Source organism: Centroberyx affinis, unplaced genomic scaffold, assembly GCF_046629955.1.
Source record: "Centroberyx affinis isolate AG114_WGS23_722 - 3 ecotype Tasmania unplaced genomic scaffold, CSIRO-AGI_Caff_v1 ptg003440l_1, whole genome shotgun sequence".
In the NCBI taxonomy this organism is placed as follows: domain Eukaryota; kingdom Metazoa; phylum Chordata; class Actinopteri; order Beryciformes; family Berycidae; genus Centroberyx; species Centroberyx affinis.
The window spans coordinates 8,045-25,000 of NW_027281412.1; the positions used below are offsets into that span (position 1 = coordinate 8,045).

Consider the following 16,956-nt stretch of genomic DNA (forward strand, 5'->3'; position numbering starts at 1 on the left):
AGATGAAAAATGTCAACCTGACCAACAAACCATGCTGTTTCTAGAGGAAGGTCAAAGGTCAAATAAACTGATTTCCCTAGAAATAGAGATTACAGGCCATGGTTAAACTGTGTTGTCGTTTTTCCTCTTTTTTGTAATGTATGTATATGTAGGTGTGTGTTTGTATATACATATGTGTGCATGCATGAGTAGGCCTACATGTGTGTATTTGTTTTTACTGTAACAAATTTTTGACCATATTATAAATGGCCAAATGATTTTATTACTTTGTGGTTGTCTGTGTGTACGTAGGGGCATTTTTATTTGAGTCATTTTCTGTGTTCTTGTTTAAGAAGTTGTCATCATCAGTTAGGAGTTCTGGCCATGAATTTCTGAACCCAAACACATGTATGACTTGTGCATTTCCATATGATTGATTGGTCCTCAGCTTCGACCAATAGGATCGTTGCATTGGGAACGCTGCGGTCAAGGACCGGCTATGTGGTAATGAATGCACACACATACATACACTGTACACTGAGCACTTAGGACACACACTCACACTCATATACTTCCACACATACCAGGACATTTACATACACACACACTTATTGCATCTGTACAAAAAATGCACACACACACACCAAGGCTGTTCTGTGGTTATGAAGCAACGACAGACCCCCAGATTCCTCTATACTGGTTCACATACAGTATATGCTGATGGGGGCCTGGTTCCCAATGGTATTTCAATGGTATTTCAATGGTGATTCAATGGGACACTGACACTCTCCCCCTGCCAGGGTTTGGATGAAAGTGTCCAACCAAATTCATGACCCTTTAACACGTGTCTCGTATCCTGATTGTGTCTAGATATGATTTAGCCGGGCATTGAAATCAGATTGCTGATTGCTGTTTAGTTCTGTTGACCGCCAATTTGCCAAATGTGCATGAAATGTCAAAAGTAGAGACAAAAGGAACTGAACACAGCAATCTTTTTTGAGTAATAAAACAAAGTTAACTCCGATAAAGCTGTATGTAGTCTTTTATCCCTCAAATTTATATAGTAGGAATTGATAAGGGAATCAATAAAGAATTGGATCGGTAAGAGGAATCGTAAAGGGCACCAGAATCGGTATAATCCTAACAATATTTTGTCTATTTAGATAGATAGATAGATAGATAGATAGATAGATAGATAGGAAAAGTATACAAATGATTCACTGATCAGAAATCTTTTTGTTTTACTTTATATTTTATTACAGGAGTACATTTAACAATCACGGTAACAAAAAAAAGGAAAGGAAGAAAGAAGAACAAAACATTCATATTTAAACTAAGTGAACATTTTTCCTGTAAAAAGAAATACAAATATTATGTACAGAATGACATAAGACAGGTTCTGAGAAACCATCAGGTGAGAGGAGGGGAAGTGTAGTCGCATGGCACTTAAAAAATAAAACATACCTCGCAAGTGCTTTCCGTTTTCCATAATTAATATCAAATAAAATGCAGTGATAATAAGTCTGAATAACAAAACAAATAATAATTATTACAGTAATCAAATCAACAATATTAACATTTTAAACACTGTTTACAATATAACTGAAATACATAATATTCTAAATACATCCAATATTTACCAAAGACCTTTCTCATTTAGGCTAAAAACTCTAAATCTGTAATAGAATAAAAAATAGCATTTCAAATATCTTATAACAACAATATTACTCGTACAATAACATTAATATTAGGTTATTAGTAGACGTAAATAGCTGATTTTCCCCATGGCTTGCTAAAGGAAGGAATATTGTACAAGTTAATATACACTATAACCTATTAACGCTCTTTTTGCTTTCACAAAATGCAAATATTTTAATCAGCTAAATTATATATATATATATAAAAAGGGAAAGAAATAGCAAATCTCACTCGATACAAACTATTGTAGCAATCTAGAACTCTCAATTAGAAAATGTACACGAGAAAAGCAGCAAAAAAAATCTCTATTTTCATATATTTTTTTTTATATATCATGAAGAAATCAGTGGTGTGGTTGGTAGAAAGAGTGAACAATGTCTGGTACAGGCAGAATCTGTCAACGCTATTGGACGCAGAACGCCCAATAAGAAAAGCCTTCTGAGCTTGACCCTGCCCTCCCCCCCCCGAAACCTCATTGGTCCTTGTCTCAGGCTTCGGTTTAGAACTTAGAACTCTGTCCAAGGCTTCTGGAATGTCCCAGAGTTCTTGAGTTCCACTAACGAGTCCCAGAGTTCCGTTGTAGAAGCCTTTCCATATATGGAAAAAAAAAGAATTCTTCCTCTCCAATTATGGAACACAGAAGTTCTGAGAGTTCTGATTGTGCAATCACCTCAAACAATAAATCTCTTTTAGCTAATAAAGTTGCTAAACCATGGAATTCTTTCTTTTTTTTTTTTGCATTCTTAGCGTTGATTGGAGGAGCAGCAAGACGGAATGTCACCTTCTCCACAGAATTCAAAATGGCTGCCCCAAGGAGACGAAAAAAAACAAACAAACAGATCACAAATAAACAAACACAGAATGACAAAGCGACACTCAAGCAGCATGTATGTAGGTCTTCTCTCCTTCTCCACCTCTCCTCTCGTCTTTTCTCCTCATCCCCCTCTCTCTCTTTTCTCCTCCTTCAGCTTAGGAAGTTCCTCCGTTTCGTTAAGAGCAAGTTCTCTGTGAATCCCGGCCGCAGGACAAAGTCACTGGCCAAAAGTTAGGTACAATCTCAATGCAACTTGGTAGTGTAGTTTATGTATCAAAGCACAGGTTCAGAGAGTTTACAAAGCAGACCTGGACCTAATTACTGTTTGACCTGGATTCAGTTACTTTTCTCATTCAGTTGCATGGAACCAATGGGGAATCCCTATGGGTTGATTCTGCTTGAGCCATTTTGCATCCCCAGATTGACTTAACCATGGGGGGGATGCGAAATGGTTGCAGAGGGTATTGTGACGTCAAGTGAAAGCGGAAGACCTTCCTATTTTGCATTTTAGGAAGACAAAAAGCAAAGTAACTGACAGCATTTCAAACAATTATTGGCCCAGGTCTGAAAAAAAAAAAGAAAAAAAAAGGGAGGTTACTAGAACAATGAGTAGATGATAGTCTTTTTATGTGCAGTCAGTCAGAGTTAAATATCAAAAAACGGAAATGCTTATTCATTATTCACCACAATGTCCACTCTGCACCTGAGTTCACACACACCAGTAAGATCGCTGCGAAACATGGGCAACATTTTGAGACGATACAGATGGGCAGACTGAGAGGAGAAGAGGTTTTTGGATGGAGACCAGGATGATGAGGAAAGATGGGATGGCAAATAAAGGAATGTTCTTTTGGGGTGATACAGTATGTTTTTGGGGGTCTCTTTCTCTCATCAGCAAAGTTTGTATTTTGTCTCTCCTTTATTTCCAGTTTTTATCATTTTGTATGTGCAAATAAACTAAACCTAGTCCTAACACTAAAAAGGAATAGATTCAAAGTTCGGCGAATGTGAAAGTAATGAGGATGGCACCCATCTTCCATCGTCCGCTGAAGACTAACATCTCCAAGAAGTATTTCACCTCACACTCTCCTCCCTGAATCCCTTATCCCTCTCTTCTTAGCTCTAATTTCTTATCTACTTCTGCAGCACTTCTCTCTGACATGAGCACTCTAGGTTCACAGGAATATTGTCTCCTCCTTACTATTGGTTGCTTGTAATGTAATCTAGGAATTGAAGCTTATTCTACTGTTGCACTCAGTGTGAGTCACTCTGGATGGGCGCCAGCTAAACGCCTAAAATGGAAAATGGCACAGATTTCCTGGCAATACATGAGCAATATCATCTTCAGAATGAATGGGGGCAGACTGATGGTACAAAATCAGTGTGGATCATGTAGTATATAGCGTAGAGGCCGGTTAATAACAAAATTGCCCTTTTACATCACTTCAAAATGTTACTCATGTGTCGTGCCCCTTAAAATGTCCAGTCAATCTGTCTTCTCCTGTTAGCACTACATCCCTCCATCCTTAGCGAAGCCCTTTCCTTAGATAGTCTGAATTGATACTTGACCCTAAGTAGCAATTCAAGGAGGTCACAGTACAGCTTCAGCCATTTGAATTGGTCAAAGTCTTTTTACTGCATCGTGCTTCAGCTAGCCTCAAGAAACGGTACAGACACCAGTGTAACCAGTTCTGCGTCATTTCCATCTGTGCCACAAGCTACCCTACCCACTGTGCTATATGATGATTATTTGACTGCATCTGTAAGCTAGTAAACAAATTCGAAGGATCTGGCACGACCCTATCAAAAACACCTGACTATTAAAAAGCCACCACTGATTTCTGTCATTCTTCCGAATCTTTTTCCGATCGGCACAAAACAAGAGTCGAATCCGGGCGGCGCCTAGAAGAATTCCGGCCCCAGATTAACTGATTCAGACCCGAAAATATACAGAGTTTACTAACATAACCCAATCTATATAATCTCATTTACCCTGGTAGACAATTGAAATGGTCCATTGATTTTGATTAAACACAAGCAAAATGCTAACATGTTATCATATTCTTTCATCCTATACCCTGTTTCATCCATCTCTCCTTCCTTCCACCATCGTCTTTTCTTTTACTTTTCTAATTTCATCACTTCATTTCACCAAAAGTATCTCCATACAACTCTTCTCTTTCTCCCATTGTGCATTACCCACGTTCTATTTCAAATTATATTACATAGCTTTTTTTTTTTTTATACATACATTTTGTTTTGTATATTTCTTTAAAAAAATACACACAATAGAGCATAATTAGAAACTTTTTTTTTGGCAGCTTCTTCCTTTCTCTGAGGAAAGTCCCGATCAACTGTAACAAGAGACGAAGACTTCTGCGTTTCTTTCAGTCTTTAAAAAAGGAACCTCCGACTCGGCAGGGGAAACGAAGGGGGAGAGGAAAAAAAATAACTCTGCCGTTCCTTCTTTCCTTCCCTTCAATCTTCTCCCTCATCCTTCTTCGGTCACTCACCCCCTCTTTTCCTCGCCGTCCCTCCGCCCTTCAGACCGTCGCTCCCAGCAGCTCTTCCGACTTGGCCATGATCTCGTTCTGGTTGGAGTCCAGGCCGTAGAACTTCACCTTCAGCCCGTCGACCGGGTGGACCACGGGTACCGTCACCACGCGGGGGAACTGCCGGGTGGCCAGCTCGAAGCGGCTGGTGCTGGCCAGCTCGATGGCCAGGATGCGGAGGAAGAGCGTGGCGAGCTGCTTGCCCAGGCAGGACCGCACGCCGCCGCCGAAGGGCAGGTAGTGGAAGCGTCCCTCCTTGTCCTCGCCCCGCTCCTGGCTGAAGCGGTCGGGGTCGAAGGCGTCCACGTCCTTGAAGACGGCCGAGGTGTCGTGGGTGTCCCGGATGCTGTACATCACGCTCCAGCCCTTCGGGATCTGGACACCCTGGGGAGACAGAGAGAGAGAGAAGGTTATATGGAGCAAGAAAGCACTTTTGTATCTAAGAGTGTGGTCACATGTACAACCTTTCCTTGTTTCTTCTTCAAAGTTTACTTTGCTGCATTTTTTAGTTGGTTCATTTAAGTTCACACTGCGCAATTACAAGCAAACCAGGGCTTGTAAACAAAAGTCACATGACTCACAAGTAGCTTGTTCATTGGACAGTTTTGGTGAACTGTCATCCTGTCAGGTTAGAAACTCGGGGGTGGAAGTCAAAACAAATCTGATTCCAGTCCCTGTAACTTTAGCACAGCATGATGGACTTGTCTCTCTCTTCTTCTCTGGTGTTCATACCAGTTAAGAACACATGAGCATAGAATAAGAACATAAGAACATATGAGCATCAGTCCAGACTGCAGTTTGCCCTTGGTTCATTTTGGTATGTTAGGCTTTCCAAGCATTGAGTAACTGCTGGCTATCAGACGTCAATACCCGTGTGTTTTGGGGTTGTTTCCTGTAGTTGGTTCGGATAACGTTCTCGCTCCTAACAAACCAAAGCACTGTTTGTTTTGAAGAGGACCGAGACTCTTTTCTGGAGTCTTGGTGCCGTTATTTGGTGTTCAAATGCCATTGGTCTCAAAAACTCGGTGCCAAACAAACAAAGTGAACACCACAGGGTTTGAATAAACCGCTGCAAAAATGCTTGATGTGAACAAAGTCCAGCTGGGAACTATTTCTGCAGAATAATACAAGTATATATGATAATGGTAAGGCCACTCACGTCCAGTTCGAAGGTCTGCATGGCGGTCCGGTAGCCTCCAGACACGGGCGTGAAGAGCCTCAGCACCTCCTTGATGACACAGTCCAGGTACTTGAGGCTGACGATGGTGTCCAGCCTCAGCTCTCCTTCGGGACAGAGGCAGCCGTTGTGGAGGAGGCCCCGGGCCCTCAGCTCCTCCCTCAGCCGCTCCAGGACGGGCGGGTGGCGGAGCAGCTGCATGATGAGGGAGGTGCTGGCGCTGGCCGTGGTGGCGAAGGCGGCAAAGATCAGCTCGATGGTCGACTCCTGGGGGGGGGGCGAAAGACAGGTGAACGGTGTACGACTGCACCCAGTACACTAGTGAATGTCCACCACCCGTCAAGAGTTTGGGGACACCTAGCTTTTTTTAGTTTTTAATAACATTAAAACAGCTCAACTATACGTTCAGCAAAAAACCTCCTTAGCAGCTGTAATTGCTGCTCACACTTTCTTCATGCCAACAGTCACATTTTCCAGGCGCTCCACATGTCTATGCCACATCGAGTGCCCACTAAGCCACCAGGACGCACCTGAACTCCTGATCCTCTAAATCCCTGGGCTACTGACACCCCATTCTTGGCCTCTAATGAAAAAAAAAATTGGCATTCATGAGCACTGTTGGGAAAAACAGGTCATCGATATGGAAAGTAAAGCGTATTTCCAGCATGTGCACAAGCACACCATGAGGGCGTATGAGTTGATTTGTCGTTACTTGGTGGGCAAGCCAACTGGAGTCTCCCTCAAAATCCAATGGGCTAATTACTTGTCAATCAAACAAGGGGCCCAAAATGAGGAAATATAGGCGGTAATATTATGGGCGGGGGTGTCTATCATGTTAGCCAAATGCCAAACAATAGCCATTGATTACAGTTTTTGAGGCAGTAGCAACACAAAATAAAGAAATGTGATTGTAGTCAAACACATTTTCTCACCCTACTTGCTGTAAATTTGTAGGCGCCATTGTGTTGTACTTATTTTAAATTGAGTAATCTTTATTTAATGGATATAAAGCTATTAGCTGAGCAAGATGAAACTACTGTAACACAGCTTAACCTCAGACACACATTACTTTGGAAACAAATCCCCTACATCGCACCTTGAGCTATGCTTCGTGACAAAATAGGGCTGAAAGAAATTTGTCAAAAGCCAGTGCATAACTTAATAAAACGTCTGTTGTTTTTAATTCCTGAAAAGTAGAGTGTTTGGAAATATGAAGTTCGTATCCAACAACAACATTTAGTGCGCCTTGCTGGGCCCATTATTAACGTAGTGGAATAAATAACATAGGGAACAAGCCACTGAGTCTGGGCAGCACGACTCTCATTATAAACCTCTCATCTGCCATCATCTGTGTCAGAACACGTCTCTCTGCCTGTGTGTACATTATGTGTGTGTGAGTGTGTGTGTGTGTGTGTGTATGTGTGTGTGTATTATATATGCGTGCGTCAGAAAACCGCAGGAGGGTGCTTTCGGCCTGCGCCTCTGCGACAGGGGCTCCCTAGTTCACTCTGTGTGTATATTTGTGTGTGTATGTGTGTGTGTGTGTGTACAGGAGGCCTCTTTCAGACCCCTAGTGGGGGGAGTGTTGACTTATTTTTGGCCCTGGACTCAACCCAGAAACCACAGAGAGAGAGAGAGAGAGAGAGAGAATGAGAGAGAATGAGAGAGAGAAGTAGAGAGAGTTGAGTTTCCACAGAATTCCTCAGAATTACTTTAATAGGTAAATAGAGGGTGTGCCTGTCCATGTGTCTGAGTATGTGTGTGTCTGTCTGTCTGTGTGTGTGTGTGTGTGTGTGTGTGTGTCTTCTACTGTTACTGTCTGCCTACATGCATCAGTATAGCATTCCTGTGATCATATTTTACATACAGATGTAGATATTGCAGAAGACACTTCCAAGATGAACTGTTTAAGAAATGATGTTATTTGGTGTGTGTGTGTGTGTGTGTGTGTGTGTGTTTGTGGGTGTACAGTATACGTGTGTATGTATTCCCTCGCCTCAGAGAGGTTCCTTTTGGCAGCACTTTACTAGGTAAACAGTGATGTGTGTGTGGGTGTGTCTGCATGTGTTTGCACTCCTTTTGCTATTCCTGTGTGTGTGTGTGTGTGTGTGTGTGGGTGTGTGTGTTACCTTCAGTTCCTGCATGGTGAGCTCGGTGCCGTTCTCTTTAGCGCTCTCCATCAGGACGTCCAGCGCGTCGCTGTAATCCTTCCCCTGGGAACAAAGCGGCTTCTCCCTGATGGCCTTCTCTATGCCTTTCTGGAGGGTGTCCCGCGCACGGATCCCCTGCACACACACACACACACAAAGAGAAAAGATTACCAACCAATATTTTGAAGGAAGTGGCAGTTTTGGGAGATTGGCCCGTTGATAAATTACTCTTAATTACCCGTAAATTACTCGTGATGAAAACATAGCCAGGGGAAAAAAGTTAAGTGTTTTTTTTCTTTTTTCTTGTTCAATCAAGACGTGTTAGAGGTAGGGGAAGAAGACAGTGAGGAGGAAGATGTCAACGCTCACCTTCCTGTAGCCGCTGAACGGCAGGTCTATGGGCAGGGTGAAGACATTGTCCACAAAGTCCTGGAAGGTTGAGAACAGATGCCTCATCTCCTCCTCCGACACCCTGAAGCCCAGCAGCACCCGCACCGCCATGGTGAACGACAACCTCTGGCTCTCCCTGTGGAAAGAGAACACATTCAAATACGATCCGCATTTGGATGGCGGCGATGATGATGTTTGTGGCAATGATGTTATGAGAAAAGGCAAGGAATCCGCACGCTGCTTAGAGTCAAAAAGGGGGCAGAAGAAGTCTTCTCAAGGTATTTATTAAACCATGCTCTGCTCACCAAAATGTGAAAAAAGTGCAGATACCAGCAGACAAACGTTGCAATACTAGATCAACATCATGTGACTTTAAGTAGTGTGCGGATTCCATGCCTTTTCTCATGAAGTCTCTACTAATTGGAACCTACACACCTGCTGCCAATTACACTGAAGGACTGACCATAGGCACAATAGTTCCCTGAATAGCTTTGGTTTCTACCTGCAATGACATCTTTGCCCACAGCGATGATGACATTTCTACCCACGGTGATGATGTTTCTACCCAGTCTGATGACATTTCTACCTGTGGCAGTGACGTTTCTACCCACAGTGATGACATTTCTACCTGCGGCAGTGATGTTTCTACCCATTGTGATGACATTTCTATCTGTAGCAGTGACGTTTCTACCCAGTCTGATGACATTTCTACCTGTGGCAGTGACGTTTCTACCCACAGTGATGACATTTCTACCTGTGGCAGTGACGTTTCTACCCACAGTGATGACATTTCTACCTGCGGCAGTGACGTTTCTACCCAGTCTGATGACATTTCTACCTGTGGCAGTGATGTTTCTACCCACAGTGATGACATTTCTACCTGTAGCAGTGACGTTTCTACCCAGTCTGATGACATTTCTACCTGTGGCAGTGACGTTTCTACCCAGTCTGATGACATTTCTACCTGTGGCAGTGACGTTTCTACCCAGTCTGATGACATTTCTACCTGTGGCAGTGACGTTTCTACCCAGTCTGATGACATTTCTACCTGCGGCAGTGACGTTTCTACCCACTGTGATGACATTTCTACCTGCAGCAGTGACATGTCTACCCATGGCAATGGCACTTTCTTGTGCAAGCACACCTTATGGATTGCATTTCCATCTGGCTGACACTGACTGCGATCCAATCACATTCCAAAACAATCACAATGTCTACACTTCACATTAACATACATTTCTCCTTTTCCACATATAGATCACATTTTTACCAGTCACTCAACAACGACATGCTTGATAGCAAACTAAGCTAAACACTCTACAAGGTGGACAGATTTACAGTCACAGGTTCGCACACACTCCTGTACCTGTAGACGTTGATGGGTTCGGGGTTGGAGCTCCAGACTCGGAGGCTCTCCTGGATGACCTGCTGGATCTTAGGCAGGTAGGACTCCAACGCCTCATGGCTGAACACCTTAGCAAACACCTGAGGAGGCAGAGAGAGAGAGAGAGACAGAAAAACTGTTATTTAACATGGACAAAGCAAAACTGTTTCTTAGGAAGGAAGATCTTGTCATGACTTGGATAGCAAATACCTAGAGACAGACAAAGAGATAGACAGATGGATAGATTGATAATGATTATCCACGATTCATACAAGATTTTCATTCAAAGCTCATAACATTATGACTTGACACACACATACAGAAAGCATTGAAGCTTTCGTTTGAACCGATGGAAGTCAATGCAGAGGACAATAGGACTGATTAAGGACAAATACACTGTAATCCCCCTGTTTTTCAGCAAGTACACACACAGACACACACATACGCACAAATAGCATGCCTTTAGGGAACTTTCAAGCGTAGCTAATCTTGACTGTCAGGGTGTGTGAATAGATCACAGAAACAGTAAGTTTGTAGTCAGATTTATATTTAAGTGTGTTTGTGCAGGGGTCAAACGTAGTACCATCCTTCTCTCACTCTCTTCTGAACTCTATGCACCAACAATTTTCTATTCATTCAACCCCTCCTATCTCTCTCCTTGCATACTTTCATTCATTTATTCTGTTTTCTTATACTCTCTTCTTGATTCATGACACTTTCTCCACCTTTCTTTCTCCTTTATCATAGAAATACGTTGCTTTTCTCTTCATCTTGTCTTCATTCTTTCTCAGTTTGCGATGCTCTCTCTCTTGTCGTAATCTCAAAACACTTTTCTATTCATTAAACCTCCTTCTCTCTCTTCAGTTACACCTAGACAAGACTTTCCGTTTTGCGTCCATTCATTTTCTGTGATGCGCTTGCCTTATTCATCCATTCAAACTCTCTCTTTCTCCCTCTCCCTCCTCCTTCCCTCTTCACTTTTTTAACAGTAGAGACTTATACATTGTAGAGGTTTTCCCCTGTAGTCAGCAGAACTAGAATGACAGGCATGGAGAGAGAGAGAGGGAGAATTAAGTCTTTCCTGGCTACTCATAGTATTTCTTAGCATGAATCAGTCACCAGTCGTCAGCGTTGTTTGGACAAATAACATTCCATCTGATTTAACCTCCGAAAACTGCCCTTAAAACAGTCTTGGAAGTGATTTAGAAGTAGAGAATATTGGAGAGGAGAGGAGAAAAGAGAGGAGAGGAGAGCGGACTGGTCTAGAATAGGGCTTTTATATTATTATGAATCAGTCACTAACATTTAGCTTTATTTGGATAAATGACATAGTTGTGCACTTAACCTTTAGCACTGTACCCAAAACAGTCACGAACTGGTTGATGTAGATTCGAGTAGAATAGAATGGAGCATATCACTGATGTTGGGTGAAAAACTCTCCAAAATGTCAATTTTTCTCGGAAGTAAGAAAAACGGCCTTGTTTTTAGCTCGACAACCATGCATTTTTCAGTTTATCCCCTGGGTTTTGAAAGCGTTTAAGAAGCCCGAAGGGTCGTAGAACTTTCTCAAACCATAGAGGAGCGTGTAATCTTTCAAATTAAGTTAAAACAGGAAAATCACCAAAATTGAAGTTACAAGTTTTGTTTTTTGTTTTTTTTTTCGATATGCAACGTCGCCAGTAGACGAGGTTTGGTGGGTTGGCGACCGGTACAGATGGTTTGCATTTTCTGCTTCATAAAATCAGACTGGAACATTTGACCGGGCAAATTTCATATTTGAGGTGAATACTTCTCTATAATGATCGGTAGCCAATCAATCAGCCCTAATTTTCAAAAGCTGGAATCTGATTTGAACAGCCTCGCAATAGTTTGGAGACTGAAACGGTTTGGCAAAAGTGAGTTAAAGTGGCAGTTAAACAGTCACACACAGACTTTTTGTGTTTATTTGTTTGTTTTGAGGTTATTTTTATGGCTTTTATGAGCTCCTTCTTTATTATCTAACCTGCACAAATTCGCAGTTGCATCTCTTCTGTGGTTTTTCCTCATCGTGTTTTATCACTGTGGGGGATTTTTTATGACTCCTCATCTATGTTTTATCACTGCGCAAATAAACTAAAATATGCTAAACACACAGTCTAGCCTTTGCTTTTAGTCACTATCACAGGATGACTCCCAAATGACATGCTGGAAGTGTCAGTCCAGTATATAAACATGTGTATTAACCTCTGGAGAAGAAGGATAAATACACAATAATACTGTATTAGCACTTAAATCGCACTTAAAGCTTTGAAAGCCCATCATGAATGGAGGACGTTTTTGTTAGGCAGCATTATTGCGTACTTGCACTATATTTTCCATAGGTTAACACACTGGAATGATGGTGTTTTAAGGCAAAGTGTTACGGTTTGTCTTTATGGAGACAGGAGGGAGGCTGGGAGGGGAGAGAGGAAAGGTTCTGGTGGGGTTTGAGCCCGGGCCAGCGGGGGTACATGTGGTTCCTGAGGTCCGTGTTTCAGCCACCAAACCATCAGCTGGCCACTCTTCCTCTCATTCTGTCCTCTACCTCATTTTCCTCTCATTTTCTCTCTCTCCTCCGTCGCCTTGCTCCCTCTCTCTCCTCCTTTTCTCGCTTCATTCCTCCAAACCCTGGTTCCCTCCCTCCGTCGCCCTCAGAATGAATGAACAATAGTCTACTGAGCTGGTGGTGTGGCGTGTGTGCCTGTGTGTGTGTGTGTGTGTCTGCAAGTATGCATGTGTGAATTACATGTATGCCCCTAAGTGTGTGTGCGCATGCCTTTCTGTGTGGGTACCTTTGTGTATGCGTACGTGTAGGTACTGTGTGTGTGTGTGTGTGTGTGTGTGCATGCATGTGTGTGTGTCAGGGAGTGGTTGCTGCAGATCACAGCGCTCCCTAAGACGTTAGCAGCGCTACATTTCCTCTGCTGCCGCGCCCTGGGGCCGCTGGTCACAGATCAGCTTACATGACCCGCTCTCCAACCCGGACCACAGGGGATTACACACACTATCTGACCTCAGAACAGCCCGAAAATACACTGCTGTAATGATAATACAGGGCCGTCAGTTAGCTAAAGAGTCACTTAGTTAGTCTGGGAGGTAAGTAGGTCGGTGTGGGGGTAGTTGGCTGATTAGTTAGTGGGTTATTTGTCACTGTTAAGTCACTGTTTGTTCATCCATTGTCATCAATATATCAGACACCGCTGATCAGATTTAGATGAAACTTGGGGGAATGATGCATCTCACCGCTGAGTTCAAGCGGTTACAAAACTACACTGATTGGCCCAAGTGGGGCGCTACAGTCACAGGTCGAAACAAGGTGACATGTTTGTTGCTGATTGGCCCAGAGGAGGATCATTGGCATCATTTGTGGGGGATGACATATTTATTTGTGCCTTATTAATCAGTCAGTCAAACATTTAATTGATTACTTAAGTAGTCAGTCACCCAGTCTTTTATTTGGTGACGTAGTCAGTTTGTCGTTTTTTTTAGTCGGTCACTCATTTAGTTGATTACTTAGTGAGGAACTCAGTCATTCAATAATTTATTTGGTTATTTAGTCAATTAGGCAGTCTTTCTTTTAGCTGGCTCCTTAGTCAACCAGTCATTTAGTTGGTTACTTAGTGAGTTAGTGAGTCATGTGGTTGGTTAGTTAGTTAGTTGTTTAATTGGTTACTTAGTCAGTTAGCCAGTCAGCCAATCATTTAGCTGGTTACTTACTCAGTTGGTCATTTCGTTGGTTTCTTAGTCATTCAGTCATTTAGTTGGTTAGTTAGTTAATCAGACAGCCAATCATTTAGCTTGTTTCTTAGTCAGTTAGTCATTCAGTCATTTAGCTGTTTTCTTAGTCTTTTACTCAGTCAACTAGTCAGTCAATCTGTCAGTCAGACGGCTGTCAGTTAGTTGAGTGACTTACCAGACTAGAAACCACAGGAATGTGTGTGAGGCTGAGCTCGGCTAACAGAAGCATGCTAGCTCTCTGAACAAAACACACTAAAGACGCGCAAACACACACTATCCGCCAAGGAAGGTTGTATAATGCTGTGAATTTTAGCCCCTTTAGCTCATCTGCGATGGATTATGCATAATTGGTCAATTGGGGTGAACATGCCTTATGTCTGTGCACACACACACAAACACACACACACACACACACACATACACAAAGTCAGACAGAGTGGTAGCATTGCGCTACCGTAGGGCCGGACCAGTCAGTCGGGAGGTGTGTGTGCAGGCGGGCAGGGGGCCAGGACTGCGAAAAGGTAACTACAGGTTAGACAAACACACACACACACATACACACACGGTATCTCCCTACATGGCCTGGCTGCCAATCAAACAGAGTTTTTTTTTTGTAACGCAGTGTCACTCTGGGACATTCCGGTAGAATAGTATTTTGCCTGCACCACAAAAACGTGACTGTCTTCTATAGCCTGCAGCGCAAAGACACAGGCTTAGAGAAACATATGGACACACACACGCACACACTGCTGAAACACACACACACACACACACAGATATAGTCATAGACACACACACACACACACACGCAGACACGGTCGTCCTAATAACGTCCATATGTCTTAAATTATGTGAAAGTGCTGCGAGCTGCTGGTTCCACAGACATGTAAAGACTCCTTTATTCTTCTCTCTGCCCTCCTTTTCCCTTCCCTCCTTCCCTCCTTCCCTCCTTCCCTCTCTCTCTCTCTCTCTCTTCACTCCCACCTCTTCCCGTCTCTCCCTGCCCCTTCCATCCATCCCTTCTTTTTTTTCTCCTTTCTTTCTTTCTCTCTCTTCCTTTCTCTTAGTCAAACAAGCAGGTCTATATGTCTTTCTCTCTTTTTCTATCATCGCCTCGGATCGAGAAAAAGCACTGCTTCTCTTGGCACGCGCCGCTGTGTTTTTAGGATCAAAAGCCTAAGGTAAAGTTAGTGTTAGAGTCACATGCAGGATTTGAAACAATAAAAGACAAATAGGAGGCAAAATAACATTATGTCAGCTTGGGATTATGGGTCTTTACTGGCCTCCATGTTAAAATAACGATACGAGCAATTGGGTTTTTGTCTGTAACTTTAATTCTCCGACGTATGTGACTATTTCTCTTCACGTCTTCACTACTAACTGTATATTTGACCTCTGACCCCCTCCTCCCTCTTTTCTACCTCCCCTTTCTGTCACTTTATCACTATTAAACACTATTATAATTACATTTAATTGAGAAAAACCGAGGAGAAAGGGAGAGAGTAGAGGATTTCAGCTCAATTAGAATTGGCAATGCCCTCTACTGGTGATGGGCAGAAGCACAGGGTCTCCCGCAGGGAAACACACACACACACACACAGTGTAACACACACACACACACACACACACATAAGAGGTTGCATGCAGAGCAGCATCCTTTTCCGCAAAAGAAGAGAAAGGAGAGAGAGAGTTATAGGAGAGGGAATCCCTTTGACTTTAAACTTTTAGACAAAACTGTAATAAAAACAGTTTTTTTGGCAATTTAATTTGTTAATTGAACTGTTGCTTATATCCCAGAATGCAACTGGCACTGATTTAGATAGACTGGGGTTACCGCATCCTTGTTGAAAACAGCTTTATCCATCTTTATGCCATCTGTATATGACTTTTCAGAGGTGCCTTTAAGTCTCTCTCTCTCTCTTTCTTGCAAGTGAAAGAGAGAAAGAGAGAGAGAGAGAGAGAGAGAAAAGGAAAGATGGCAACGGTGAAAGAGAATGGTGAGATGTGCGGAAAAGAAAAAAAAAACGAGACAGCTAGAAGATTTCAGGAGGTTGAGAGTGACAGCAAAATTGAGGCAGAGGTCAATTTTAATCTCTCTCCACATGTTTCTTTTATTCCCCGCTCTCTCTCTTTTTCTCTTGCTCTCTCTCTCCCGCCGCCCCCCCCACCCCACCCCCCCACCCCGTCTCCGTTTCTCTCAATCCTAAATATAGGGATGGAGGGAGAAGAAAAGAAAAACACGGGGAAGGAAAATGTGGAGCAGACGGACGACAGAAAGAGAGAGAGAGCAAGAGAGAGAGAGAGAGAGAGGGGGGGGGGAAGGAGGGAATATGAGCGGAGAAGGAGTAGAAAAGACGGAGTGAGAGGTATGTCAGTAGGAGTGAAAATAAGAGCTGGCTGCCACTGTCAACATGGTGTCTAAGAAAAATCCTCCGCTGTGTGTGTGTGTGTGTGTGTGTGTGTGTGTGTGTGTGTGTGCCTTTGCATGCCTCGAAAAATCCCCCACTTGCATGTGTGTGTGTGTGTGTGTGTGTGTGTGTGTGTGTGTGTCTGCCTTAAAAATCAGCGCTTGGATTCTCCGACTGTTATTTCAGCGTTTGAGGGCAAAGTTGAGAACATTTTCCCACTTTTCCCACATGTTCATCACAGCACATTTATTATAATTTATCGATTTTTTTTTTTTTTTACTGTAGCACCATGTGACGAAAAGCTCCACGCTCATATTTCAGGTATTACTCATCCTTTACAATTTTCGAGGAGTAGAAGAAAGGTCAGACGCGGTTTGAAGCTCTGTGGCTTTTTTACTTTTGGTTTTAGTTTTTGTTTATTTGCGCGCTGAGAGAATATGGAAAGTGAGGTAAACCCCGGGCTTGAAAACAATAAATGGACTCTGTAGGGGAAATATTTGCTGTGGAAAAATGTACATTTATCCTAGGGTAGCGATTCTCAACCTTTTTCATATCAAGGACCCTAATTTAGTTAATCTGAGCATGCTTTTATTGTCAGATATGATTTTGTCCAGAACTCCATGACTATCTGTATTGCAGGTAGAGAGA

General features: G+C 42.8%; 1 protein-coding gene across 1 annotated transcript in view; it reads right to left on the reverse strand.

The window, feature by feature from the left end:
• Positions 1-1,242: 1,242 nt before the first annotated feature.
• The window catches only part of LOC139661046 (cytochrome P450 26B1-like), a 22,046-nt gene continuing 6,332 nt past the window's right edge, over positions 1,243-16,956 (reverse strand). The window contains exons 4-8 of the mRNA XM_071539367.1: positions 10,127-10,245; positions 8,740-8,896; positions 8,350-8,505; positions 6,203-6,487; positions 1,243-5,427 (exon numbers count right to left, since the gene is read on the reverse strand). Coding sequence (XP_071395468.1) covers positions 5,035-5,427; positions 6,203-6,487; positions 8,350-8,505; positions 8,740-8,896; positions 10,127-10,245 — 1,110 coding nt within the window. The 3' untranslated portion in view covers positions 1,243-5,034. The remainder of the gene's footprint in view (positions 5,428-6,202; positions 6,488-8,349; positions 8,506-8,739; positions 8,897-10,126; positions 10,246-16,956) is intronic.